This window comes from Microcaecilia unicolor, chromosome 6 (genome assembly GCF_901765095.1).
Source record: "Microcaecilia unicolor chromosome 6, aMicUni1.1, whole genome shotgun sequence".
Taxonomy (NCBI): domain Eukaryota; kingdom Metazoa; phylum Chordata; class Amphibia; order Gymnophiona; family Siphonopidae; genus Microcaecilia; species Microcaecilia unicolor.
The window spans coordinates 308,595,015-308,622,941 of NC_044036.1; the positions used below are offsets into that span (position 1 = coordinate 308,595,015).

A 27,927-nucleotide genomic window follows, 5' to 3' on the forward strand; every position below is an offset into this window, starting at 1 on the left:
TTATCACCAGGCACCAAGAAGGAAGCGCGAATGGCATTCCTTGTCACAGCATCCTGTCGGAGAGCCACCAATCCATACTGTGCCGGGCCGCAGGGAGCCATGTTAGCCCACGTTGATATTCCTGGGAAATCGGAGACCATTGAAGGAGGAGGGCAATCTGCAGTGGCCTCATATGCGCTCTCGCCCAGGGAACCACCGCCAAGGTGGCCGCCATCGACCCCAGCAGCTGGACGAAGTCCCAAGCTCGAGGGAGAGGCATCCGCAGGAGCAGACACACCTGATTCTGAAGCTTGCACCGCCTGTGGTCGGGGAGAAAGACAAACCCCGAGGCCATGTCGAACCAGACCCCCAAATACTCGAGAGACAGAGGGGGGTCAGGTGACTTTTGGGTATATTGACCACCCAGCCTAGAGTCTGCAGGAGTGTAACCACTCTGGCTGTGACAAGATGACTTTAGTCTACCGAATCCACTCTGATGAGCCAGTCGTCGAGATAAGGGTGAACTTTGATACCCTCTCGCCTGAGATAGGCAGCTACCATCACCATTACCTTGGAAAAAGGTATGGGGAGCTGTGGCTAGGCCGAAAGGCAAGGTCCGAAACTGGAAATGTTGTCCCAACACCGCAAACCAGAGAAACCACTGATGCGGGGGCCACATAGGAATGTGCAAATAAGCTTCTTTTAGGTCCAGAGACTTGAGAAACTCTCCTGGCTGTACCGCTGCAATGACAGAGCGCAGGGTTTCCATGCGAAAATGACGCACTCTTAAAGCCTCATTGACTCTCCGTAAGTCGAGGATCGATCTGAAAGACCTGCCTTTTCGAGGCACCACAAAATAAATGGAGTAGCGGCCGCGTTCGGCGGGAGGCACCAGGATCACCGCTCCGAGGTGCAGCAAGACTTGCAAGGTCTCCTCTACCATCGCCCGTTTGACGGCACTGCCGCATCAGGACTCCAAAAACACGTCTCTCACCGGGGCACCGAATTCCAATCGGTAACCTTCTCTGATTAGGTCCAGGACCCACTGATCCGAAGTAATCTTGGTCCACTCCTCGAGAAAGAGGGAAAGATGTCCTCCTACTGCAGGAATTGAGGAGTGGACAGGTGTCCCATCATTGTGCAGGATGCCCCTGAACTCCTGGCCGTGACCCAGCCGCTGCGGAGCGTTCGTCCGAGCGAAAGGAGTTCCTCTGCTGAAAATGGGCATGTTGAAAAAACCCAGCAGAGAGCCCCGGGGGATACCTGCGGGCTTCACGGAAGCGAGGTCTGGAAGAGGAGGGAAACACAGGACCCTTGGAAGAAGGCCTCGGCCTAGCCTCAGGTAACCGCTGGGGCTTAGCGTCCCCCAGGTCTTTAACAATCTTCTCCAAATCCTCTCCAAACAACAGGAGGCCCCAAAAGGGTAGCCTCACCAGCCTTTGCTTAGAGGCCATGTCAGCCGCCCAATGCCACAGCCAAAGAAGGCGGCGGGCAGAAACCGTCACAGACATCTGCTTAGCCGAAGCTCTGACCAGATCATAAAGTGCGTCAGCCAAAAATGACAGGGCCGACTCCATCCGCAGGGCAACCTCAGAGAGGGACCCCGCACCATCCGCGGGCTGATCCACCACCTGTTGTAACCAGGAAAGACAGGCCCGGGCTGCATAGGAACTGCAAATAGACGCCCTTAAGGCAAGGCCCGATATTTCAAAGGACCGCTTCAGTGCGGATTCCAGCCGCCGATCCTGCATGTCTTTCAAAGCGACCCCTCCCTCTACTGGGAGAGTGGTCTTTTTAGTCACCGCCGTGACCAACGCATCCACTTTAGGCATCCAAAAAAGGGCCAAGTGATCCTCACTCAGAGGGTAAAGCTGACCCATAGCCCTGGCCACTTTCAAAGGCCCATCGGGGTCAGACCATTGAGCTGAAATAAGCTCCTGGATGGAGTCATGCACAGGAAAGGCCCGAGTAGGCTTCTTAGTACTTGCCATCCTAAGATTAACAGAGGAGGCATCGCCCTCGGCAGGATCATCAATCAAGAGGGCCTGCAATGCATCAGCAATGAGAGCTGGCAGCTCGTCGTGGTGGAAAATCCGAACCGCATTGGAATCATCCAAATCCAGTGGCAAACAGGCACCCTCCTCTGGATCATCTGTCCATGAGGGCCTGCCAGATCCCTCAGACTCCCCACAGCCTGACCATGGGGGGGAGGGGGGGAGGGGAGGGGAGGGGGGATGCGCCACTTTCAGATGGGAATTTACCAGTCTATGTTTAGCGTCTTTCCAACACTCGGGGGAAGAAATAACCTCTGTAGCCATCCCTGGGCCATCAACACCTGGAGGAAATTCAGAATGCAACACAGTGTCAGACACCTGCGGCAGAGCTCTTTTCAGAATGAAGGCCTTATGCATCAGTAGCACAAACTCAGGGGAGAAAAAAAAGTCACCCTGACCCTCCGTCCCCGAATTAGGAGAAATGCAGGTTGGAGCTCCTCTAGCAGCCTTGAAACGAGGCGTCCCCCTGCACTCAGACTCCTCCGCCACCGCGAGGGTTGAGTCATGCGGCGCTTCCAAAATGGTGCCTGCTGCCAGCTCCATCGAGCGGGAAGAATCATCGCTCGCCATGCTCGTACTAGCGCGAGCATCTAAGGAGCACGTACTGGAAAGCCCCGCTGCTGACCTGCATTTACCACAGCGGGAGCAGCGCTTAACTCCTCCAGCAGCCATCGCCCGACAGGACGGAAATACAGCAATAAAATGGCGGCTTCGCACCAAAACTTACCCCGCTCTGAACGCTGTCCACGGGAACCTCCCCGGAGGAGCTGGGCACCACTCTCACCTCAGAAGACCGAGTCAACGAGCTCCGGTCATGCTGCACTGTATCAGAATCTCTGGAGAAAGCCTCAGAATAGCAACGCTGTATAAGCGCGCGCTTTTTTTTTTTTTTTTTAACGCTGTGAGGAAAGATGGAGGCAGGCGGCAACAGAGGGACTCCAGAAGACGGGGGGCATGGGTAAGGCAGGGAAAGGGCGAACCTATATGCCTTTAAAGTGGGCACCACCAGCCACAACACCCCTGCTCAACTGGCAAAGCACAGGAGCCACCCCAGGCAGAAATCCAGGAGCTGATCAAGCTATGTCCACACCTGCTGGGAGATTGAGAAATACTGAAGGCAGTTGGGGGCTAGCCGTCCAAGAGGCACTATGGTTTTTCAGTGTTCTCTATCTCCACCTGCTGGTAGGCGGATATAACCTATCAGTTAATGGATTCATCTGCTGCTGATGACAAGGAAGTGCTCTTCACCAGCCAATTGTCGAGATATGGGAACACATGGACTCCCAATAGGAGCAGCGATGCTGAAACTACTACTAGACATTTGGTCAAGACCCTGGGAGCTGACATGAGGCCAAACGGCAACACGCGGTACTGAAAGTGACATGTTCCCAGCCAAAATTGAAGATACATCTGGTGGGCTGGAAGTACCAAGATATAAGTATATGCATCCCATAAGTCCAGGAAGCATAGCCAATCATTTTTCTGAATCATTGGGAGAAGGGTGCTCAGGGAAACCATCCTGAACTTTTCTCGGACTAGGAATTTGTTCAGGGTTCTTAGTTCTAGGATGTGATGCATCCCCCATTTTCTTCTGCACAAGGAAGTACCTGGAATAGAATCCCCGCAATTCCTCCCCTGGTGGAACAGGATCAATCAAATGGGCCTTCAGAAGGGCTGAGAGTTCCTCTGCAAGTACCTGCCTGTGCTGAGAGCTGAATGAATGAGTTCTCAGTGGGCAATTTGGAGGCTTTTGATACCAACTGAGTGTGTATCGGAGATGGACTATTTGAAGAACCCACCTGTCTGAGGTTATAAGGGGCCACCTTTTATGGAAAAACTTCAGCTTCCCCCCCTCCCCCCCACTGGCAAATCATCCAGGATGGACACTTTTACTGCAGCTATGCTCTGCTGGAGCGCATCGCTTGTTTTGACTGGGGAGCAGCAGGGGCCTTAGGCGCATGCTGTTGATATGAACGAGAATGCTGGTGAGCCGGGGTTGTACCTATGCCTCTGATAGTAATAGGTACTCCTCCTTGGTTTGCCAAAAGTCCTCCTAGCTGAGAAGTAAGTGAGGAAGGCGCCTGGTGGGAAAGAGAAGAGATGGCTATCAGTGTGTTTTTGATTTGGTCAGCGACCTCCTTAACCTTCTATCCAAAAAGGTTATCCCCCTGGCAAGGGGTATCCACCAACTCTGCTGAATAGAATGTTCCAAGCCAGAAACACACAACCATTAGAGTCTGCATATTGCTATACTCTGAGCACAGATCCTGGATGCCACATCAAAAGTGTCATCAATGTCCCTGGCCAAGAACTTTTCAACACGCCTTCGGCTGCTTGATCAACTGGTCAAGTGACTCGGGCTGCTCCGAAGGGAGCGACTCAGTCAACAACTTGCGCACAGAGTTTCGCAAGTGGATGCTCGTGAAGAGCTGGTATGATTGCATTTGGAAAATGAGCATTGAAGTCTGGTACATCTTCCTCCCAAAAGAATCCAGGGTTCTAGCTTCTATACCTGGGGGCACCAAGGCATAGTCCCTGGAACTCCTGGTTCTTTTGAGATCAGATTCCAACACAATTCTATGGTGATGGAATCTGATCTCAAAAGAGCCAGGAGTCTGCCTCTCTCGGTCCTCAAACTCCTCTTTCCTCGAAGAAGAGAAGGGAAACTATCAAACACATGGCAGCACACAGCGCTGGAAGGAGACAACGGGAGGGACCCAGCCACCCGTGACACCCCCAAGGCTGTTAGAGATCCCCATAGACCTCAGCCTCCAGAACAAGGCAAGAGACACTGGTGCTCAGAAAGAAACAACTAATAGTACCCTTTAGCCTGTAAAAGACACTCTGCACTCAAACGTTTGTGTTTTGTTTTGTTTTTTAACTATAAAGAAAGAAAGAAAGCAGAAAGAAAACAGACTAAAGGGCTCACCACCTTTCACCTGCTGGAAACTGAGAATACTGAATCTATCTCTAGCTAGCCAGGGCTCATATAGGCTTTCTCTAGAGTCAAGAGTTCTCAGTTCCCACCTGCTGGAAGGCGTGCACGACTCATCAGTCACATTCTGGGCCAGCCCGGAGGGATGCTAAGAAAGTCACAATTTCAGAAGACATCCACAGTTTTTGTTGAAAATAAAATCATGCTAGCACATGTTAAAATTTCACGTAGCCCACATAGAAGCATTTCTGATCAAATGGCCCACTGCCATTTATCACTTCCTGAAAAGCTGATTACTGCAGTATATAAAAGCAGCAAAAATTACAATAATTAAAACTTTTTTGCAGCTTGCACAATCAAGGGTTCATTAGGATTGCAGTACCTTTAATGTCTCTACTTCTTGTTTTAGTCTTTGGTTATCTGCTTGTAAATCTCGGTTTCTCTGCTCAGCATGTACCAGCTGCGTTTCTAGCTCTGCTTCTAATTCCCTGCTTCCCTCTTGGAATTCAACAAGCTCTTCTCTTGCTTCCTGGCAACTAAAGGGTAAAAAGGAATGAAAAGAGAAGGTATTTTAGGATGGTCACAAAACTAATTCATTAATATAATTAATATGAGTGGCCTGTAGTTTGGGATAAGAGCCACTATGCAAAAAACAGTGTGCAAAAAGAAGAAGGGGTGGGCAACAAGAAATTTTTATTGTTAAAGCCTCTCATATATGAGCTTGCATTAGGCTGTTGGAGGTTTGTCACCAACACCTACTCCTTTTTGCACATGGCTTGTAGATTAGACATGCATTTGTAACCCAGTAGCTCTGTGTTTGAGCCTACTGTGTTTGGCCTGGTTAGATGGAAGCATGATGTAGAAACTATGGAGGCAATTCTAACACTGGGTGCCTCAATTTAGTTACCTCGAGGATGCATGGTAGGAGCCTATTCTATAACAGCACCCAGATTCCGTTATAGAATACTAGCATTAACCAGGTATCAGCATCACCAAAATGTATTTGCATTGAAGGTTTTCAGTAGAGCAGGAAGAATGCAGACTCATAACAGGTGAAGTTACTCAATGATGGCAGCTTTTCTGGATGGAGTATACCATTTTTTAAATGGCTTTTCTTTCTGTATGCTCTATGCTGACAATGGCTGCTCCAGTGTCATTTCATATCTTAGTGATACATACTCTTTATATTACAAAGTTGGGTGTGGGGAGAGGCTGCAATCCTCTGCTTCTATGGGGGAACCTCTATTACAGGTTCCACATTCTACTAACAGCAGAGGGAAATACACCCAACAGCTGATTTCAAAAGATAAGTGTTGAATAAATTGGGAGATTGAAACATAAGCCTAATTAAAGAGATTCTGAAGAACTGACTGTCCACAGTGACGTTTTGATGAAGTTATCTAGTCAGAAATGCTCCATGAAGGTATGGACCATGGACCAAATTGCAATTCTACATATGTCTTAAAGAGATGCTGCACGCATGTTTCTTTTTCTCCAAGTTAATGCATGCTGATATGTCCTGGGGTTGAAATATCTGCTGTGCTGCAGCACAATTCATGGGCTGATACAGAAAGCTACTGCAGGTTAAGCATGGGTTGTACACACCGAACAATGCAGAGAGACTGAGCGCAGGCGTTAGCTCATACAGAATGCATAGACCATATTTCATTAAAATGAATGTTAATGAGGCCATCGAGTATTCTGCGGCAATGCAGAGATGTAAACAGGCACTGCCAATGCATGGTTTCTGCAAGAACTTTTTTTTCCCAGGTCTGGGGCAGCACACAAGGGTTCGCAGAGAATTTCACGCCAGTTTTGTCTTTTTGCAAACAGAAGGAAGCGCCCACAAGCTTCAAAGACAGATGGTAAATAAAAGACAGGTTTGTGTGCCTGAACAAAGCCAGCACACATTGGCACCTGTTCTTCTGTGCCTAAATGAGGCTCACAAAAATTTTATGTGCGAGCAATTTTTGCAAGACTCATATTTAGGCGTAGAAGAACAAGCACTGATGTATACGGACACTTTCAATTTGTTTGGACATGTGCACAAGAAGCCACGCTTACAGCAAAACTTTGTGTGCATGTGTCTAACATTCCCCCCACCCCATTAAGCCACATTTTCCATGCCATCAGTTTCTTGCAAGGCATAGTATTACAGTAGAAGCCACCCGCCCAGGTATCTGCTTGTGGCTCCAACACAAACCTTTCTGCATTAGCCCTTCAGTGCAATCTGAAATCCAATTTAAAATAGTTCATTTGCTAACAGGTAAGCCAGGATTGTTTGGATTGAATGATAGGAAATTTCCCTTTTTTTGTATTTATTTTTATTAATTTTTTAAGCATATTCAACAAATATATCACATTCGCCAAACAGGGAACCCAGATGGCGTCCTGATCAGATACCCAGTTTGGTAGCTCTTACCTCCATGACAGTTAGAGGACTTTTCGGAACTCTCCTTGGCTTCAGTATGAGGAAGAGAAGGGGAAAGGAGAAGCAGTATGCTCCAGTACCCACCTCCACCCCAGAAATGAGGCAGTCTATCCTTTGGTGGTTTTATGCACGGACCAGTTCCAACTCAGTGTTGTTTTTTCCAGACATGCTGGAGGGAAGTCCTGGCAGCAGCAAAAGCAGTGTTTCGCTCAGTCTTGTGGAGGCCACAGCAGCCCAGAAGTGTTCTACTGTGTCAGCAGCTTGGAGAGTGGGAGGCGGAAGTGCTCATTCCACTGCTTGCTCTAGGATTGGTAGCATGGAATGTTGCTACTTTTTAGGTTTCTGCCAGGTACTTGTGACCTGTATTGGCCACTGTTAGAAACAGGATACTGGGCTAGATAGATCATTGGTCTGACCCAGTATGGCTATTCTTATGTTCTCTGTTAGAGGAAGCTCCTCCAAATGGGGTTAGCCAGCAGCAGGAACAGCAACTTCCAGGGACAGAATGACGCTGGTAGCTACAAAAGGCCCTGTTGAAGGAGGTATGGCTCAGATTTGATGCCGTGGTCTGACGCCACCTGTTATAACTTTGGATGCACTTTGGGACACAATGCAGTCCCCTCAGTCAATCTGTATTGAACTTATCCTCAGAATTTCTACTTCAGATGACTGAGACTTCCAGAACGTCTTTGGTTCATTCCCAGATACTGGAACAACAAGCAACAAAAAACGTAGTCCACGGAGAAAAAGGTCAGTGATCTTCAACAGACTTGTGGTTTATTACTCTGGGATAAAATGGGCCTTCATAGGAAGCTGGAATATTTGCAAAACCAGTAAAGGAAAAATACTTTGAGGTTTTTTAATTTTCCCAAGTCTCCATTAGTTTCTCTATTAGATATGGTCTGGAAACATATGTGAGAGATCTTAACTATACCATGTGAAACTATTCCACCTATAGCGCATGCCCAATATCTATTTTGGGCCAAAATGCTTCTGGGCCAGTTGAAGCATCCACTATTAACTTAACCAAGTTCTTAGTCTTCGCTGGGATATTTTAACATACAGATCACGACACTTGTGGTGACCTTTGCTCTGGAAATTGATTGAAATGCAGTTCAGGTTATATTTTTGCTCAATGGATTAGCTGTTTTTGAGATCTAAGATTAGGATTTTTCCTGACTTACCAAAAGCAACTTAAAAACAGCGACAGGTGTTCCTGGCCTGCATTCTAGAGCACAATTGTTGGGACTCAGCTTTGTTTTACGTTTTCCTTGTACTTATGTGGTAAGTTTTAAAGGTACATTTATCTTTTTATTTTTTAACCCAAAGAGCTACTGGATTTTATTATTTCTAAGGAAGAATTGAGGGTCTTGACATATTTTAGATCTTTCTGCTATGGCTGGCTAGAAATACTGAGTTGTGTTTGATGTATATTTCCTTTCTCTTTCCCCCCCCCCCCCCCCCCCCCCGAGTTTTGGTTCCCAATATTTCCTGTATATTGTGGATAAAATGTTGAATTTTTTAAAAATTTCCTTTGTATTATTATTCCTTAAAATGGATACTGTGCATACTTCCTCATCGTGAATGTTATTGTGATTGTAGTTTTTAAAAATTCAATAAAAAGTAAAATCTCCAACCAAAGGGGGGGGGGGGGTCAAAACAATCCTGCATCAAAAGAGAAGCCAATCATATCAATGTGCTTCCCAACAATGTAGAACATAAGCCACAGAACATAATAATGAAGTATAACCCCTTCCCCCCTCCAGAGGCTGTCATCCCAGGTGTAATGCTATGACGTCAATAAGAAAAACAGCAACTTTTACTCTACCTTGAATGTGCTCCATTTCCCATAGGGATCTCAAACCTTTATAAAACTGAAGAGATTGCGTAACGCCATCAATTGAGACATTGGGTAGACACAATCTAGTTTAGCAATGGTTTTATTCTGGTCTAGGGTGTCTATCTACTTCCAACAATTTGATACGTCTGCTTGCTGTCACAAAGTAGACAACCAATTTCTTTTCCTTAGACTGCAAACCTAGAGGGTCCACATTTAGCAAGCAGCATTCCACAGTCTCTGTCAATGCTTTCTGCAGAAGCTCATTAATATCACCAAATACTTGATCCCCCCCCCCCCAAAAAAAAAAAAAATTTGTACTTTAGGGTATCGCCACCCTTTTCAACCTAATGACGACACCTCTAGCCAAATCGCTATCCAACCAAGGCCATAATCCTTACATCTACGCAGACGATGTCACGATCTACATCCCGTTCAAACATGATCTAACAGAAATCACAAATGAAATCAAACACAGCCTCCAAATCATGAATTCATGGGCAGATGCATTTCAATTAAAACAACGCAGAAAAAACACAATGTCTCATCCTCTCATCACAATATAACACGAAGAAACCCACCACTATAAACACCCCAGACTACACCCTTCCTGTTTCAGATAGCCTGAAAATTCTCAGTTACAATTGACCAAAATCTCACATTAGAAAGCCATGCGAAAAATACAACAAAGAAAATGTTCTATTCAATGTGGAAACTCAAAAGAGTAAAACCTTTCTTCCCAAGGGAAATAGTCTGCAGCCTGGTACAATCAATGGTGCTAAGCCACCTAGATTACTGCAATGCAATCTATGCTGGATGCAAAGAACAAATCATTAAGAAACTCCAAACTGCCCAAAACACAGCAGCCAGACTCATATTTGGAAAAACAAAATACGAAAGCGTGAAACCCCTAAGAGAAAAACTACACTGGCTCCCACTTAAAGAACATATTGCGTTCAAAATTTGCACCCTGGTTCATAAAATCATTCACGGCGAGGCCCGTCTACATGTCAGATCTCATAGACTTACCAATCAGGAACACAAAAAGGGCAGCACGCACATTCCTGAATCTCCACTACCCCAGTTGCAAAGGACTAAACTATAAATCAACATATGCATCCAGTTTCTCCTACATAAGCACGCAACTAGGGAATGCACTACCAAACGCCATAAAAACAATGGACGACCTAACAAACTTTGGAAAATCACTAAAAACCAACCTGTTCAATAAGGCATAACATAATGATCCATCCTAAATACCAGACAACGAAACTGTACCAGAACTGGACAAAACCGAACTCTCTATACATGACCGTTTCATTTACTTTGTCACTAATGAACTTTAACGCAATACCACTTTATTTCTCATTCCGGAAATGAATTCTCTATACTTAACTGCTTAATTTACTCTGTCACTTATGAGCTTTAATGCAATAACCACTTTGTATTTCTCATTCTGGAAATGGCGATCGCCATTACGGAATAATGTAAGCCACATTGAGCCTGCAAATAGGTGGGAAAATGTAGGATAAAAATACAACAAATAAATAAATATGCAAGAACATAACCCTGCTCCCCACAGCCCCTTCAACACCTTGCATTGCCACATTTGATGGAGGCATACTGGTGTGTAATACCAAAAGCACAGCATCTTATAGCCATTTTCAATTAAATTAGTAGCTAAGGAAACCCGAGTAGGCCCCCCAAAAAATTCTATCCCATTCTTTTACTTCAAAAATTTTCCAAGAGCCTGCTCCCAGTCGCCTAAATATTTCATAGATTGAGCCCACTGGTTAAGTAATGCAGCATGAAGCCTAGAAATCCCTCCTCTCCTGCAACCCAACCACAGTGCTTTTTCTAAGGGATGCTCTTCTTCCTTCAGCTGACCTAGAGCTTGCTGCTACAAAAATCTCTAATTTGTCTGTATTAGAAGACCTCCTGCTGCACTATCCAATATTCATTCAATAAATCTGTGAAATCTACCACCTTCCCATCTTCCACTAATTGACCCAAAATGGCTAATCCTCTCCCTTACCCAATTTTGATATATATTCGATCTTCTCTTCCAGGGGAAAACCCATGTTTATATGATAGGTATGGATTGAAAATACTGTATGTCCGATAGGAAGTGTGTCCTTTGCACCTTCCATATGTCTATGGGCAAATGGGAGTTGGGTTTGGCCCTTATAACTGAGAGATCTCTGTAGGTGTTAGCCAGGGAACTGAACTGAAGGAACTATCCCCCAAAATTGTTGTTCTATTTTTAATCACACTCTTAAGGCCCTGTTGCCATTCCAATATAACCAAGTTGTGCTGCTTTGTAGTAGATATGGAAGTTAGGCACTGGCATATCACCCTGATTCTTAGGCTGAAACAGAACTTCCTGCTTCACACAAGGCAGCTTAAGCTTCCATATGTATGCAAAGACTTTCCAGTGCAACTGCTGAAAGAAAAGCTTTGGTCAGTGGTTCCCAAACCTGGTCCTAGAAGCACCCCAGCCAGTCAGGTTTTCAGGATACCCATAATAAATATTCATGAGAGAGATTTCCATGGAGTGCAGGCAGTGTATGCAGATCTGTCTCATGAACACTCATTCTGAAATCCTGAAAATCTGACTGGCTAGGGTGCTTCCAGGACCAGGTTTGGGAACCACTGGATTAGGTAGTCTGATGGCGAGAAAGCAGTGACCAACCCCCCCCCCCCCCCCCCCCCCCCCCCCGCAGTAATTTAGGGAAAATGATCTTAACAGTACCAATTCTGTCAACCTAGGAAACTCTCCCAATGTTCTAGCATCTCCCATATATGTTTTATATGTTTTAAAAGTGGGAGGTAATCGTTATTGTAAAGCTGTTCTGGCTGTCCAGTGACCTGAACCCCTAAATTTCTTAAAGATGTTGTAACCCATCTAAAGGTAAAATTCTGCCTTACCTTATTTTCTTTCCTTTAGTAGCAGCAGATGAATCCAGGAACTGGTGAGTTGTGTCCATCTACCAGCAGGTGGAGATACAGATTACAAAGCTGAAGGCAGTGATACCAGACGGTCAGCTCCTCCTTCACCTCAGTACATGTCTCATCACCAAGCAGAATCAGACAAGAAACCAGGAAGCCTTCCTCACCAACCATACAAAACAGAGACTTGTCAGTCTGACTTACGAGAAACCACAACTGCGATGGAGTCCTCTTCAGTGGTTTCTGTTCTTTCCTCTTCTCCTTTTTTTTTTTTTTTTTTGGAAACTAAAGACCAGAACAAGAACAGATAGGCAAAACAAGCGCAGCTGACAAAGGGCGGGATCCTGGATTAATCTGCTGCTACAAAAGGAAAGAAAATTATCAGCAGGTAAGGCATAATTTTATCTTCCTTAGCGTATGCATCAGATGAATCCAAGAATTGGTGGGATGTGCCAAAGCAATCCATAAGAAGGGTGGGAAGTCACCACTCCCCGAGACAGAACCGCCACTCCAAAGGCGGCATCTGAATAGTGAAAGCACACCCGTTCTGCCCAAGAAGTAGACAGAAAACTCGTGAAACGAGCCTGGAATGCCACCGGCGGGATGCAACTTCCAAAAAATCCACAAATTATCTGCAATCCAACATGAAAAAAATCAGATCAGACCAGAGGCTGCCGTCCCACAGCAAGAACCAGTGACAAAGAGAAGATCTGAATGCTGAAAAACATGCAACATCTGCAAATGCCGGAGAGCCCTCTGAACATCCAGAAGACGAAGCACCGTGTACTCAGTGTGAAAATCCCCCTCCCGAAAGAAGGGAAGAAAGACGCTGAAAAAGAAAAGCCAAACCACAGCCGGAAAAGAAAGAAGGAACCGAAAGCAAGTTCACTCCAGACTCAGCAAATTGCAGAAAAAACAGCTCGGAATGGCTGCACTAAAAATTCAGACAGTCTGTGTGCCAAAGAATTGGCAACCAAGAACACTGCTTGTAAGTTCCTAAGCGAAGCATTCTGCAAAGGAACAAAAGGAGTCCGAAGCAATGCTCGGTAGACAAGGAACCCCAAGCTAGACTCGGAGAATACGAACAAGGTTTCAGGGAGAAAATGGCTGTATGCTCGTGTCATAGAGAGCCACCACGCAATCCTTACCGACTACCCATAAGTGTGAACACTCAGATTCAGTCTCTACAACAGGCATTGAATTGTCTTCAAGCACATCTTACTATGTATCTTCTTGACTCCTGAAGCAGGCGCTATTTAACGCCGAAACACGGCCCATGTTGGGTCATTAATAAAGAACTTTCATTGTCCCAGTCTTGAAAGCCCAGTGTTGCTTCCATTCCATGGGGGTGACATGCCCTGATGGCCACAGTCTCACTCCCACTCTGTCGAAGAAACAGCCACCTCATCTTCTCCGACAGCAGAAGCACCGCCTAGCCCGCAACGTGTCCTGAAGTGCTAGAAGACAAACAGCACCAAAAGCAGATCCAGGCAGGGGAGACGGCACAAGCACCGCCTGGCCTGCAATGTGTCCTGAAAGGCTAGAAGACGAACAGTACCAAAAGCAGATCCAGGCGGGAGATCGGCTACACCGTCCCCTGTGCCATCCACCACCCCGAAGGAGGCGGCAAAGGGCTTTCCAGTCAGAGACTCGCATCCGTGACCACCACCAACAACTGTGGAGGCGCCAAGGCATCCCTTCCACAGGAAGAAATTGCGAAGTCACCAGTTCATGCGCCGGCGTACCGAGAACAGCCATGGAAGACACTGCTGACACTCCTGGAACACAGGAGACCACCCATCGAGAAGCAAGAGCTGTAGATGTTGTCTATGAGAACACCCACAGCACTACCTCCAAAGTGTCCAAAACAGAGCCCAAGACATGAATGCATAGCCAGGCCCGAGGACTCAGCGCCCTGAGCAGACTGCACACCAAAGTCTGAACCTAGATCCTCCAGTCCTTGGTCAAGAAAAAAATCGTACCAGAGCTGTCTAGAATGGGACGAGATGGCTCATTTGAAGGGTGACCACCCAGCTCAAGGATTCCAAGAAAATCCGGGAAGATAAACTCTCGGATCTCATCTAGACTGAGATGCACTCTGATGCTATCCTTGCAGAGAATGCCACAAAATTCCCAAACCTAGGAAAAGGTGAATGGAGCCATAGCCATGCCGACAGACAAAGCCTGGAACTGAACATGAGGGCTCAGAACAGCCAAACAGAGAAACCGCAGATGATGGGGCCAAGGAGGAACAAAAAGAAATGCTTCCTAAGGGAGAAGTGCAGGCTAAATTGAAGTAGCTCTGAATATAGCTAGATGTCCAATATAAAGAAAAAGTGCAATAAAAGCCTTAGAGACACTGCAACAAACAGCTAGCTAGAAGTGCCACAGATACAGTGGAAGCTGGAGCTGCAATGCAATACTTTGATCAGAGTCAGACAGCAAAACTAGAAGAGCAGAGCTGCTGTGGGAAACCACCACTGCTAACCTTTGGCACTGCAGCCTAGTATAAACTGTCCCAGCTATGGAAAGAACTGCTTGTCAAGGCAAGCAATATGAGAGAGGGAAGTAAAATATGCCCCATAGAAAAGGAGCTGAGGGCCACAGTTTCTAATATGATGCACAAACCAGCCTTAAACCTGCGACCTTCAGGCTGAAAGCCAAACTATTTTGCTGAAGCTATTGCACCTGGAGCAAAAGCCCCCATGACAACAGCACTGAGGTTCCATGGTTACCATGGAGACCAGAGCACTAGCCCCAGAAAACAACAATATATAACATTTCCCACAGAAAGGTGGAGCCAAAGGCACTAAGCCTAGAAACTCCCACTTGTAATTGTAAAGGAGCAAAAGGTGCAGAAAAAAAAAAAAAAAAAGAAAACCTACTGCACCTGGTATTCCCAGGCAGTCTCCCATCCAAGTAGAAACCAGCCAGGCCCAACCCTGCTGAGCTTCCAAGATCAGAGATCAGGTACAATCAGGGTGGTGTGCTCATAGGCAATGCCTGTACTGCCAGTATAAAAAGAGTTTCACAAAGGAAGGAGGGAAACTTCCAAGCTGTTCAAGCAACTGCCCTCAGAGAAAAACTGAGGGGACAGAAAAGTCTGTAAATAAGAACACTAAATAGGCCCTTTGACAGGCCCAACGTACAAGGAGTCCTGCTCTGATGCTGTTCACTGTTTCCCACACCAGGAAAAGCCTTAGCCAACGCAGGCGCTATAAGAAAATCTAAACTCACCAGTGAGGCCTATTATTATTATTAGCATTTGTACAGCGCTACCAGACGCATGCAGCGCTGAACACCTGACACAAAGAGACAGTCCCTGCTCAAAAGAGCTTACAATCTATTGCTATCAATGTACCCACTTAGGCAAACATGGCTTTCCAGCTCAGGAGATTCTTGCTGCCTTTGTGCAGAAAGTGACTGCTCTGAAAAGACTCCCTAAAAATAGAGGAAGACAGGTAAGAAATTGACCCTACTGCTCAGCTGGAGAGAAAACATCCCCTCTTCGGGACAGGGGCCATCAGAATAAACTGAGACAGGGAACAAGCCAGAAAACTCCAAAGGCTGAACTAAAAAGGAACAGTTAGATCCCTACCAGACTTCTGCAACATATAGGCATACAGAGCAGCAGAATGAACTCGGGGGGGGGGGGGGGGGGGGGGGGAGGTCAGAAATCCCCTGCCCCAAAGAAGCCCCCAGTGGCTGACGTGCATCCCGAAAATAACAAGGCACATCGCAGGACCATCTGATTCCTTCTGGAAAACTTAGCCCTCTAGAACCCATCTGCCCGAGATGGGCATAAAAGCTCCCCCAATCACGAAAAGGGCTACTGAGGCCAAGCTCTTTTACGAAGAAAGGCTCAAATCAAGGGTCCATGAGCAGAGGAGATTCTGCTCAGAAGATATAGAAACAGCTTAAAGTAATTCTGTTCTTTCCTTGGATCCCCTTGCATAGTGGAGCAGTTTGAGAAGAATCTGTGCCACTGCCCCAGCTACATGCAAACAGTTTCTGACTCAACAGTGATTTTGGTAAATGAAACCAAAGGCTGGAGAAAATAAAGGGGAATCCTCTGGACTAGCAGTCTCTAATGGAATACAAGGTCCTTTAGGAGAAGCCGCCCCTCCCCCCTGCCCACATCAAGGCCGCAGGGCGGGAAAGGATCAGAGCTGGTATCAGGAGAAAAGAGATCCATGCCAGCAAAAAGGCGCATGTTCCCGTCATTTTAGCGCGGGAAAAGCTGCTCGGGGAAGGGGAACTTCAGCACTTCCCTCCCCAGCGTTCAAACACGCCACCACAGAAATCCGCTGCGCAGCATCTGCTACCGCAGCGGGAACAGCTTTCAAATGCCAGTGTCGCCCATATTAAAGCAAGGTACCCCGACGCCAAAAGAGAAAGGCAGGGACTCACCGAACAGCAGGTGTCTCCAGAGGAGAAGCAGAGTCCCACAGACGCAACAGCCTGCTGCCTAACCGGCACACAGACTGAAAGCACAGCACTAAGACAGGGAAACCCTGTACTGCCCGGTCCTGTCAGAAATCTTCTGTTTTGTTTTTTAACACCAAAATGAAGTCAAAGGAGCTCTCTTGGGTTTTTGGTTATTTTTTTAACTGGTGAGGAAGGCTAGAGCTCTAAAGACCGGAAGGCAAGGGGGGTAAGGGTGAAGCAGGGACCCAAAAGACTGAGTATGCTTCCAAAGTCGGCACCACCAGCCAGACACCCCTAATCTCAACTGGCCCACAGGACCCAGGAATATCCCCAACAGACAAATCCAGGAGCTGCTGAAGCGCCGTCCACCTGCTGGAGATAGAGATGTACTGAGGTGAAGGAGGAGCTGGCCGTCTGGTATCACTGTCTTCAGCTTTGTAATCTCTATCTCCACCTGCTGGTAGATGGACACAACCCACCAGTTCCTGGATTCATCTGTTGCATTCGCTAAGGAAGGGTATTTTCTCCTCATATGATCATCTCTCTTGGCCCCAAAGTAACATTCAGAATTTCTAGATTTCCCCCATAGCGGTTTTGAATCCTGAAATCCAACCAAATTTGCTCCAAAGCTTAGACCACATTTGGAAGGGACTGAACTGGATCAGTTATAGTAATGAGGACATCATCCGCAAATAAAACTTTATCAATGTAATCCCCCAAATCAACTCCTCCTCTCTCTTGGTGATCCCTTACACATTGAGTGAAAGGTTCCATAGTCAAAGTGAACAAGAGGGGAGAGGATTAAGCCCATACAGTTCAAACAATCTAGTGTAGGCCCTGTTTATTTGGAGACAAGTCAGCAGTTTCAAATAACAACATAAACAATGCCATACTGGGACAGACCAAAGGTCCATCAAGACTAGTATCCTGTTTCCAACAACTGCCAATTCAGGTCACAAGTATCTGACAAGATCCCAAAAAAGTAAACCAGATTTTATGCTGCTTATCCTAGAAATAAGCAGTGGATTTTCCCAAGTCCTAATAATGGCTTGAGTTGCCTGTTTGAGTATGGAGTGCATGGAAAACCTAGAGTTCCGAGGTCAGCTGAATGAAAGCAGCTATACAAGCACTCACTTGACAAATGCTCCGAAACTAGCTTCTACTTGATTACATATTTTACACAACTAGAGAAGCAGGATAATCTGCGAGAAAGGAAAAAAAAAGAGTACATATTCCTTCAATCGATCTTATATATAAACTCATACCTTTGCTTATACTTTTTGCAAAGTTCTTTCCAGTAATCAATTTCCTCCTTCGGACTGGAGAAATTTGGAATTTCTTCACTATCCATGACCAATGAAATCTGCAATTATATATAAGATACACACAAAGCACAAATTTTAGAAGGGAAAATTAGGTTCTTACCGTGATAATTTTCTTTCCTTTAGTCATAGCAGATGAAGCCATTACAGATGGGTTGTGACCATCAACCAGCAGAGGGAGATAGAGAGCACACTTTTTTCAGTGCCTCATACCAGCTTGCTCCACTGCCTCTCTTCAGTATTTGAAGCTTCCAAAGCAGTATGGCAAACCGCAATGGAAATAACATGAGCTTTCCTCACAGCAAACGATGGCCCTACAACAAAGGACATTAACTCAGAATGGATGGAATGAAACATCCTCCTGGAGGGCATAAACTCATCCTCCAAAACATGGAACTGGAGGGAATTAAGTCATCCTCCTTTAATTGAACAAGAATCCTGAAGACTGTTTTCCGACTTTCTCCCAAGGATGGAATCTCCAGGAAACACGAACAGAACCTGAAATAGATTTACAGCAGATAGCATCAGACAGGGAGGGATCATGGCTGCATCTGCTATGACTAAAGGAAAGAAAATTATCACGGTAAGAACCTAATTTTCCCTTCCTTGTCATCAAGCAGATGCAGCCATTACAGATGGGATGTATCAAAGCAATCCCTAGATAGGGTGGGAACAAGCCACACCACGCGCCAGCACTTGCGCTCCAAAATGTGCGTCCCTCCTGGCAGCCACATCCAGCTTGTAATGTCGGGCAAAAGAGAGCTTAGAAGCCCATGTTGCTGCACTACAAATCTCTTGAAGAGAGAGTGCTCCAGTTTCAACCCAAGAAGAGGAAATTCCTCTAGTGGAATGCGCCTTAAAGGCATCAGGCGGAGGCCGGCCAGCAAGCAAATAAGCTGAAAAGATAGATTCTTTAAGCCAGCGGGCAATAGTGGCTTTAGATGCTGGATACCCTCTGCGAGGACCTGATAGCAAAACAAACAGATGATCAGAGGTCCTGAAAGAGTTAGTAACTCGCAGATACTGCAGCAGAGTCCTGCGCACGTCCAACAGATGCAATTGCCCAAAAGATTCTGGAAACTCCTCCTCGACAAAGGAGGGCAAGAAAATAGGTTGGTTTAGGTGAAACGCTGAAACCACCTTAGGCAAGAAGGAAGGCACGGTCCGAACCGTGACCCCGGACTCTGAAAACTGCAGAAAAGGGTCTTTACAGGACAGCGCCTGGAGCTCTGATACCCGTCTCGCCGAAGTAATGGCCACTAAACAAGACAGCCTTCAGTGTCAAATCTTTCTCTGAAGCACGCCGAAGCAGTTCAAAAGGAGCACCCTGAAGGGCCTTCAGCACTAGCCCCAGGTTCCAAGCTGGACAAGGTGCACGCACGGGAGGACGGAGCCGAAGCACCCCTCTAAGAAACCGTGCCACATCCGGATGAGCAGCTAAAGACACGCCTTCAACCTTGCCATGCAGGGAGGCCAACACTGCCACTTGCACCCGCAGGGAATTATAGGCCAAGCCTTTTTGTACACCATCCTGCAAAAAGTCCAGAATCGGCGAGACAGGAGCCCGCAGGGGTGTGATCTCTCTGGAAGCACACCAGACTTCAAACTGGCACCAAATCCTGGCATAAGCCACGGAAGTGGAACGCTTGCGGGCTTGCAGGAGAGTGGTAATTACTTTATTGGAATAGCCTCTGCCTCTCAATTGCGCCCTCTCAATCGCCAGGCCATAAGACCAAATCGGCCGGTGTCCTCCATGGTCACCGGACTCTGTGACAACAGGTTGGGAACCAGAGGTAACTGAAGGAGATCCTCTACGAGCATCTGCCGGAGGTCCACATACCAAGGCCTCCTGGGCCAATCCTGGGCAACGAGAACCACTTCTCCCGGATGCAGCCGAATCCGCAGGAGCACTCGCCCTATCAAGGGCCACGGAGGGAACACATACAGTAGGCCCGGAGGCCAGGGTTGAGCCAAGGCATCCAACCCCGCCGCGCGAGGATCTCTTCGTCTGCTGAAGAAGCACGGGATTTTGGCATTGGTGCTTGTCGCCATTAGATCGATCACGGGCTTGCCCCACTTGGCACATATCTGCAGGAACACTTTGTCTGCAAGTTCCCACTCCGCTGGAGCGATCTGATGCCTGCTTAGATAATCGGCTTGCACGTTGCTCTGACCTGCAATGTGAGCTGCCGACAGAAACTGTAGATGCAGCTCGGCCCAGTGGCAAATTTGTTCGGCCTGTGCGGCTAGAGCTCTGCACTGAGTGCCGTCTTGTCGATTTATGTAGGCCACTGCTGTCGTGTTGTCCGACATCACTCCGACAGCCAATCCTTCCAGGGTCACTTGAAAGGCCAGAAGTGCCTGAAACACCGCTTTCAACTCTAGGCGGTTGATGGACCAGTCCGACTCCTCGGGTGTCCATAGACCCTGGGCATGCTTCCCCTTGCAATGTGCGCCCCCAGCCTTTCAGACTGGCATCTGTCACCACTAGGCACCAATCGGGGAGCGCCAGCGGCATTCGTCGCCGCAGCATGCTGTCTGAGAGCCACCACTCCATGCTGAGTCGGACCGCAGGGAGCCAAGAGAGTCTGCATTGGTAATCCTGAGATACTGGAGACCATCTTTGGAGTAGAGCATACTGTAGAGGTCTCAGGTGCACTCCCGCCCAGGGCACCAGTTTCATGGTGGCCGTCATCGATCCAAGTAGCTGGACAATATCCCAAGCTCGCGGGCGGGGCATCCTCAGGAGCAGACAGACCTGATTCTGAAGCTTGCACCGCCTTTGCTCGGGTAGGTACACATACCCCGAGGCTGTGTCGAACCTGGCCCCCAAATATTCTAGAGACTGCGAGGGGGTCAGGTGACTTTTGGCCAAATTGACGACCCAGCCCAGAGATTGAAGTACTGAGACCACTCTGGCTGTTACATGCTGACTCTCTGCAGCAGAGTTTGCTCGAATGAGCCAGTCGTCCAGGTATGGGTGAACCCGAATACCCTCTCGCCTTAGAAAGGCAACTACTACCACCATAACCTTCGAAAAGGTGCAGGGAGCTGTGGCGAGGCCAAAAGGCAAGGCCCGGAACTGGAAATGTTTTCCCATCACCGCAAACCTCAGAAATTTCTGGTGCGGGGGCCAAATTGGAATGTGCAAGTAAGCTTCTTTCAGGTCCAGAAACGTGAGAAACTCTCCTGGCTGTACCGCCGCAATGACGGAGCGCAGGATTTCCATGTGAAAATGCTGTAATCTCAGGGACTTGTTTAATTCTTTTAAGTCCAGAATAGGGCGAAAAGACCCTCCTTTTCGCGGCACCACAAAGTAGATGGAGTAGCGGCCGCAGCCGTGTTCAGCGGGAGGTACCGGGGACACAGCCCCTATCTGAATCAGACCTTGTAAAGTCTCCTCTACCGCCGCCTGTTTGGCGGCAGAACCGCATCGGGACTCCACAAACACGTCTCTTACAGGGGCGTCGAATTCTATTCTGTAACTGTCTCTGATCAGGTCCAAGACCCACTGATCTGAGGAAATGTTGGCCCACTCTTTGGCAAAGAGGGAAAGACGTCCTCCGATGACAGAAGAAGCCTTGAAAGGGCAACTTCACCAACCTTTGCTTAGAGGCCATGTCCGCCGCTCAATGCCGTAGCCAAAGAAGACGGCGAGCCGCCACTGCTACTGCCATGTGTTTAGCCGAAGCTCTGACAATATCATAAAGGGCGTCAGCAAGAAAGGACAAGGCCGACTCCATCCATGGAGCCACATCTGAAAAGGGCTCCGCTCCATCACCGGGCTGTTCCACTGCCTGTTGCAACCAAGCCAGGCAGGCTCTAGCAGCATAACAACTGCATGCAGATGCCTGAATAGTGAGACCTGCAATTGCAAATGACCGTTTAAGTGCTGATTCCAGTCTACGGTCTTGAATGTCCTTCAGGGCAACACCTCCTTCAACAGGGAGGGTTTAGGCATAGCAAAGCGAGCCATATGCTCCTCACTCAGAGGGTATAATTGCCCCATAGCCCTGGAAACTTTCAAAGGTCCCTCAGGGTCAGCCCATTGAGCTGAAATAAGCTCTTGGATGGAGTCATGCAAAGGAAAGGCTCGAGCAGGCTTTTTGGTACTAGCCATCCTAGGATTCACAGAGGAGGCTGTGCCACTGGCAGGGTCCTCAATAGAGAGAGCCTGCAGGGCATCAGAAATAAGCGCTGGCAGCTCATCACGGTGGAAAATCCTCACCACGGAGGGATCGTCCAGATCCTGAGTCACTTCTGCACCAGACTCTGGCTCCTCAGACCATGAAGGCCTGCCAGAGTCCTCCGAATCCTCGCAGCCCGACCATGGGGGGGAAATGGAGGTGTAGCACTCTCTGAAGGGGAATGAGCCCTTCTGCGCTTCATATTCTGCCAATTATCAGGGAATAACGCCTCAGAGGGCATACCCAGGCTAGAATCCACCGGGGGGGCATTAGAAGAGGCCCCTGCCAGGCTTTGTGGGAGAGCTCTTTTAAGCATGTATGCTTTATGCATTAATAAGAGAATCAGGAGAGAAAAAAACTCACCCTGGGCACCCGGATCTCTGCCGGGGCTAGTAGCTCCCATATCAGCCTCACTCCGAGGCCTCCCCCAGGGCTCAGGACTCTCCGTCTCAGCGGAGGTCGCACCATGTGGTAAATTCAAAATGGCGCCCGCTGCCAGCTCAGAGCACGAAGAATCGTTGCTCGCCATGCTCAGGCCGGCTCTAACGTCTGTACAGCATGATTTACAGAGCCCCGCTGCTGATCTGCGCTTGCCACACTTGGAACAGCGCTTTACTGTCTCCGCAGCCATTGCTGAAAACGGCGGTAAAATTCAAAATGACGGTTCGCGCCAAAATCACCCCGATCGCGGGCCCACCCCGGAGGAGTCAGAAAACACTCTTACCTCGCTGAACCGAGTATCACAGCTCCGGTCCCACAGAAAAAGGCAAGGAAAAAAACCTCTGTTCCAGCGTCCAAGCACCAAAGCGTGACGCGACTTTTTTTTTTTTTTTTTTTTTTAACGCTGTGAGGAAAGCAGAGGTAAATAGAACTCCGGAGGCTCAGGTGAGTGGGAAAGGCAGGGAAAGGGCGAACCTATGTGCCTGCATCCACTGTTGGTGGGGAAGGACAGGGAAAGCTAAGCAATGTGTCCACATCCACGGAGGTATGGGTAAGGCAGGGAAAGGGCGAACCTATGTGCCTTTAAAGTGAAGCTGCTATAGCCTCCAACACCCCTGCTAACAACTGGCAAAAGCACAGGAGCAACCTCCAGGCAGATTTTAGATGGAGCTCGAAGAAGCTGCAGCCACTCTGCTAGGGGAGATAGAGAATACTGGAGAGGCAGTGGAGCAAGCTGGTATGAGGCACTGAAAAAAGTGTGCTCTCTATCTCCCTCTGCTGGTTGATGGACACAACCCATCTGTAATGGCTGCATCTGCTTGATGACAAGGAAATACTGTTTTCTGTACTTATTCCTATATATCAATAACTATAGCATGAATTAGAAGATTCAATTCAAACTGCATTTTTTTTATAACAAGCTTTTCAAATAAATCACCAAAACCCTCCTAAAGCAACAGAATAATAGAATGCATGCTTGTGTTCTGGACAAAAAATAAACCCACCACAAAAACTGCAAACATACATAAAAACACATGAAACTCCACTAAAATGGCAATTCCTATGTTGTGTGCAAAATATCCCTCCCAAACATCCAAAAATAAAACTGCGGAAAACCTGAAAATGAGAGAGTTAATTTTAAATCAAAATGTAACACCCTCCCAAAGAAATACACATTTCAAAACTTAACATGGAAGAATGCAAGTAGTACTGCATGAAAAACAAAAGGCATACTTGTGACTTGCACTGGCCACTGTCAGAAACTGGATGCTGGATACTAAGCTTGATGGACTTTGGGCTAACAGAATGGTTTTTCTTATGTTCTGAAACTTAAAGCCCTAACTATTCCCAGAAAAACTAATGTAACCTAGTATGAAAGATACACATTAGTTACTGTATTTGGTCTAATGAATCAGACTTTAAAAGAATTATCCTTACTCATTCCCTAAGAAACTGCAGGCATAAAGACAAATTTATTGGATAACTATAATGGGATAAGAATGTACTATGGGAACAGTGAAACTTAGATATTGATCTCTATATGGAAGCTAAATTTCTCTCACTATATTTTCATGACATATACTAATGAAAATGCTACATGTATTAAACTGTAAGCCACACTGAACTGACAACCTGATTGGAAAATGCGGGGTACAAATGCAGAAATAAATAGAAATAAAAATATGGTATACACAGAACAAAATCCTTGCACACTTAAAGGAAAAAAATACATGCCAGTCCATTGGAGATGGAACCGCAAAGCTTGGATGACACCCGAAAAATTCTGGGATTGGTTCAACAACTGTTTCATACCAGAAATTGAATACTATCTCCACCACAAAAACCTCAGCTTCAAGGTTTTGGCAAATTTGGATAATGCCCCACCACACTGTCACAAATCCCTTGAAAATGCTCACCCAGAAGTCCTTTTTATGACTCCAAAACTACTTCTGTCATCCAGTCCCTCAACAATAGCTCCAACAAACGAAGAACTCCAACATGCAGACAAGCACAGCAGAAAGGAAAGAAAGGCCCTAACAAGCCCACCTTAACAAAGACACGACAACTAATAAAAGTCCATACAGCAACAAACACAGAAGATCCATTTCATACAATTCAAGTGGGCTACATTAACGCCAGATCCGCTGCAAACAAAACAGAAACACTCACAGACTGGATCACATCAGATAACCTTGACCTACTCTTCATCACTGAAACCTGGATCCATGCCCAAAAGGACCCCATAATCCTAGACCTGTGCCCACCAGGTTACACAATCACGCATTGGGCCAGAAAGGAAAAAAAGAGGTGGTGGCATAGCATTAATCTATCGATCCTACTTCACCACCGAAACCACTACTGAGTCCATAACACCTCAACTTGAAATTGCCTCAATTAGAATCCAAAACAAAACCCCACACGCGATCATTTGAACTGTATCTTGTTCTACAGACCCCCATGCAATTGGAACAAAAGCCAGACAAACCTCATGGACTTCATCTCAAACACATGTGTAACTAACTCCAATATACTATTATTAGGAGATATCAACCTGCACCTAGAAGACACAAACGAGAATGTAAGGAATTCCTCCGCTTATGTGATTTCACCTGGCCACAATTGCAAGCGACCCACATCAAAGGGCACACACTCGATCTCATCTCACACAAACTTTCAACAGACCTGAACCTAACAATAACAGACATTATGTGGACAGAAGCACCCTGGACCGACCACTACAAACTAAACTTGTCCATACACTGGCAGAAGAAAGGACTACAACAAGCACAAGAACACACATCCTACAGCATAAGAGGTCAAATAAACATGAAAATATTTTGGCAAATGATGCACAACAACAAATGGACAACACAAACGGGCTCCATACACTACCTCACAGAGTGGGACAAAAGATGCAAAATAATATTAGATGAAATAGCACCCATACAAACAAGAGCCTCGCACAAACAACGCGATACCATGGTTCAACAAAGAACTGAAAAAACTTAAAACACAATACAGGAAACATGAGCGAGCATGGAATAAAACAAAAAATGATACTACATACAACTCTTGGAAACAAACACAAAGACAATACAAATAAGCAATAAGACGGACCAAAAGATCATACTATAAAACCAAAATAGGAACAGATCACAAAGATACGAAAAAACTATACCAACTCGTAATAGATACCAACATGGTCACTACAACGACCAAAGACATCCCACCTGCAGAGAAACTCGACAAATATTTTAATGAAAAAAATCATAAACCTACGAAACACGCTACCTCAAGTCAATACTGACACTGAAAACTTCCTCAATGAGCTGGACCCAACCCCTGGTGAATACCCGGCTGACCGAACCTGGTCAAACTTTACCCCCCTGACCGCCGAAACAGTTACCCAAGCGATCAAGAAGTTCTCCAACTCTCACTGCAAACTTGATACCTGTCCCAACTACCTACTGAAATCTGTCCTGGAATGCTTCATTGCAGACCTCACATCTCACCTGAACTACATGCTACAACAAGGCCACTTCCCCAAGGAAAATGGCAACATTCTACTCACCCCAATACCAAAAGACACCAAGAAAAAAAAACAGATGATATCACCAACTACCAACCAGTAGCGTCCATCCCACTGGCAGTCAAACTGATGGAAAGCATGGTAACCAAACAACTTACAGACTATATAACCAAATTCTCCATACTACATTAATCACAGTCAGGATTTCGCCCCCTCCATAGCATTGAAACAGTATGACTCACTCTTCTAGCCAAATTCAAACACGAAATAGCAATAGGCAAAAATGTCCTTCTCCTCCAATTCGACATGTCGAGCGCGTTCGACATGGTAAACCACAATATACTAATAAGGCTACTAGACAAGTTCAGGATTAGTGGAAACATACTCAGCTGGATCAAGGGATTCCTAACCACAAGGACATACCAAGTAAAGTCAAAGTCAAACATATCATCACCCTGGAAAGCAGACTACGGAGTCGCACAAGGATCACCGTTATCACCGACCCTCTTCAAACTAATGATGATCCCACTAGTCAAGTCCCTATCCAACCATGGCCTCAACCCTTTCATCTACGCAGACGATGTCATAATTTACATTCCTTACAAAACCAAACTGAAAGAAATCGCCAACGAAATCGAGCAAAGTTTGAACATCATGGACTCATGGGCCAATGCATTTCAACTAAAACTCAAAGAAAAAAAAAACATATTGTCTTGTCCTCTCATCCCAACACAACACGGCCAACCCCACAAGCATCGACACCCCAGGTCACACCCTCCCTATTTCAGACAGCCTGAAAATCCTTGGCGTCATAATAGACCACAACCTTACACTGGAGAGCCAAGTAAAATCCACCACAAAGAAATTGTTCCACTCAATGTGGAAGCTCAAATGCATAAAAATACTTCACGAGGGATACCTTTCACAACCTGATACAATCAATGGTAATAAGCCACCTAGACTACTGCAATGGAATCTATGCAGGATGCAAAGAACAAACCTTAAAGAAACTGCAGACTGCTCAAAACACGGCAGCCAGACTCGTATTTGGAATAATGCAATTCGAAAGCGCAAAACCCCTCTGTGAAAAACTACATTGTCTCCCAATCAAAGAACGCATGCCTTTAAAATCTGCAACATGGTCCACAAAATTCTCTATGGCGAAGCGCCGGGTACATGACAGACTTAATCGACCTACCAACCAGAAACGCCTCCGATTCAACACGGTCATATCTAAACCTACATTACCCAAGCTATAAAGGTCTTAAATACAAATCTACCTATGCATCCAGCTTCTCCTACATAAGCACACAATTGTGGAACGCACTAGTTACCAAAAGCCTTAAAAGCGAACTACGACCATTCCGGAAAATACTAAAAACCACCCTGTTCAAAAAAACATACCCTCCCGATCCAACCTAAAGTACTGACCTTGGCTACACAAGAAAACCGAAGCATGTATGAACACAACGCTACTCTCCCACCTTACGACTATTACTGTGACTTTACCATTTAAATTACATCTTATCACAACATCACATTGTATTTGCTCACACCGGAAACGGCAAACGCCTTTCCGGTACTATGTAAGCTACATTGAGCCTGCAAATAGGTGGGAAAATGTGGGATACAAATGTAACAAAATAAAATCAGGGCATTATAAAGACTTTCAAGTGTCACTATATGCGGGAGCTTTACAGAAAAGCCTGTGAGGCGTGAGATGCCGACAATTAAACCACCATGTTTCATTACTGGAAGACAGTGAAAATACTCAACGTGATTGACTATATTGGCATAGCCTGGGACAGTGTAATGCAAGCTACAATAAACAACTG

The 27,927-nt window shown here is 46.5% G+C and overlaps 1 protein-coding gene across 4 annotated transcripts in view; it reads right to left on the reverse strand.

Annotated features, from left to right (window-relative positions):
- The window catches only part of NDEL1 (nudE neurodevelopment protein 1 like 1), a 147,479-nt gene that overhangs the window by 95,785 nt on the left and 23,767 nt on the right, over positions 1–27,927 (reverse strand). For all 4 annotated transcript variants that reach the window (XR_003942634.1, XM_030208115.1, XM_030208114.1 and 1 more), the window contains exons 2-3: positions 17,879–17,976; positions 5,351–5,504 (exon numbers count right to left, since the gene is read on the reverse strand). Coding sequence is in view for 3 of the 4 variants with exons in the window: in XM_030208115.1 (XP_030063975.1) it covers positions 5,351–5,504; positions 17,879–17,964 (240 nt within the window). In the remaining variant the exon portion in view is untranslated. The remainder of the gene's footprint in view (positions 1–5,350; positions 5,505–17,878; positions 17,977–27,927) is intronic.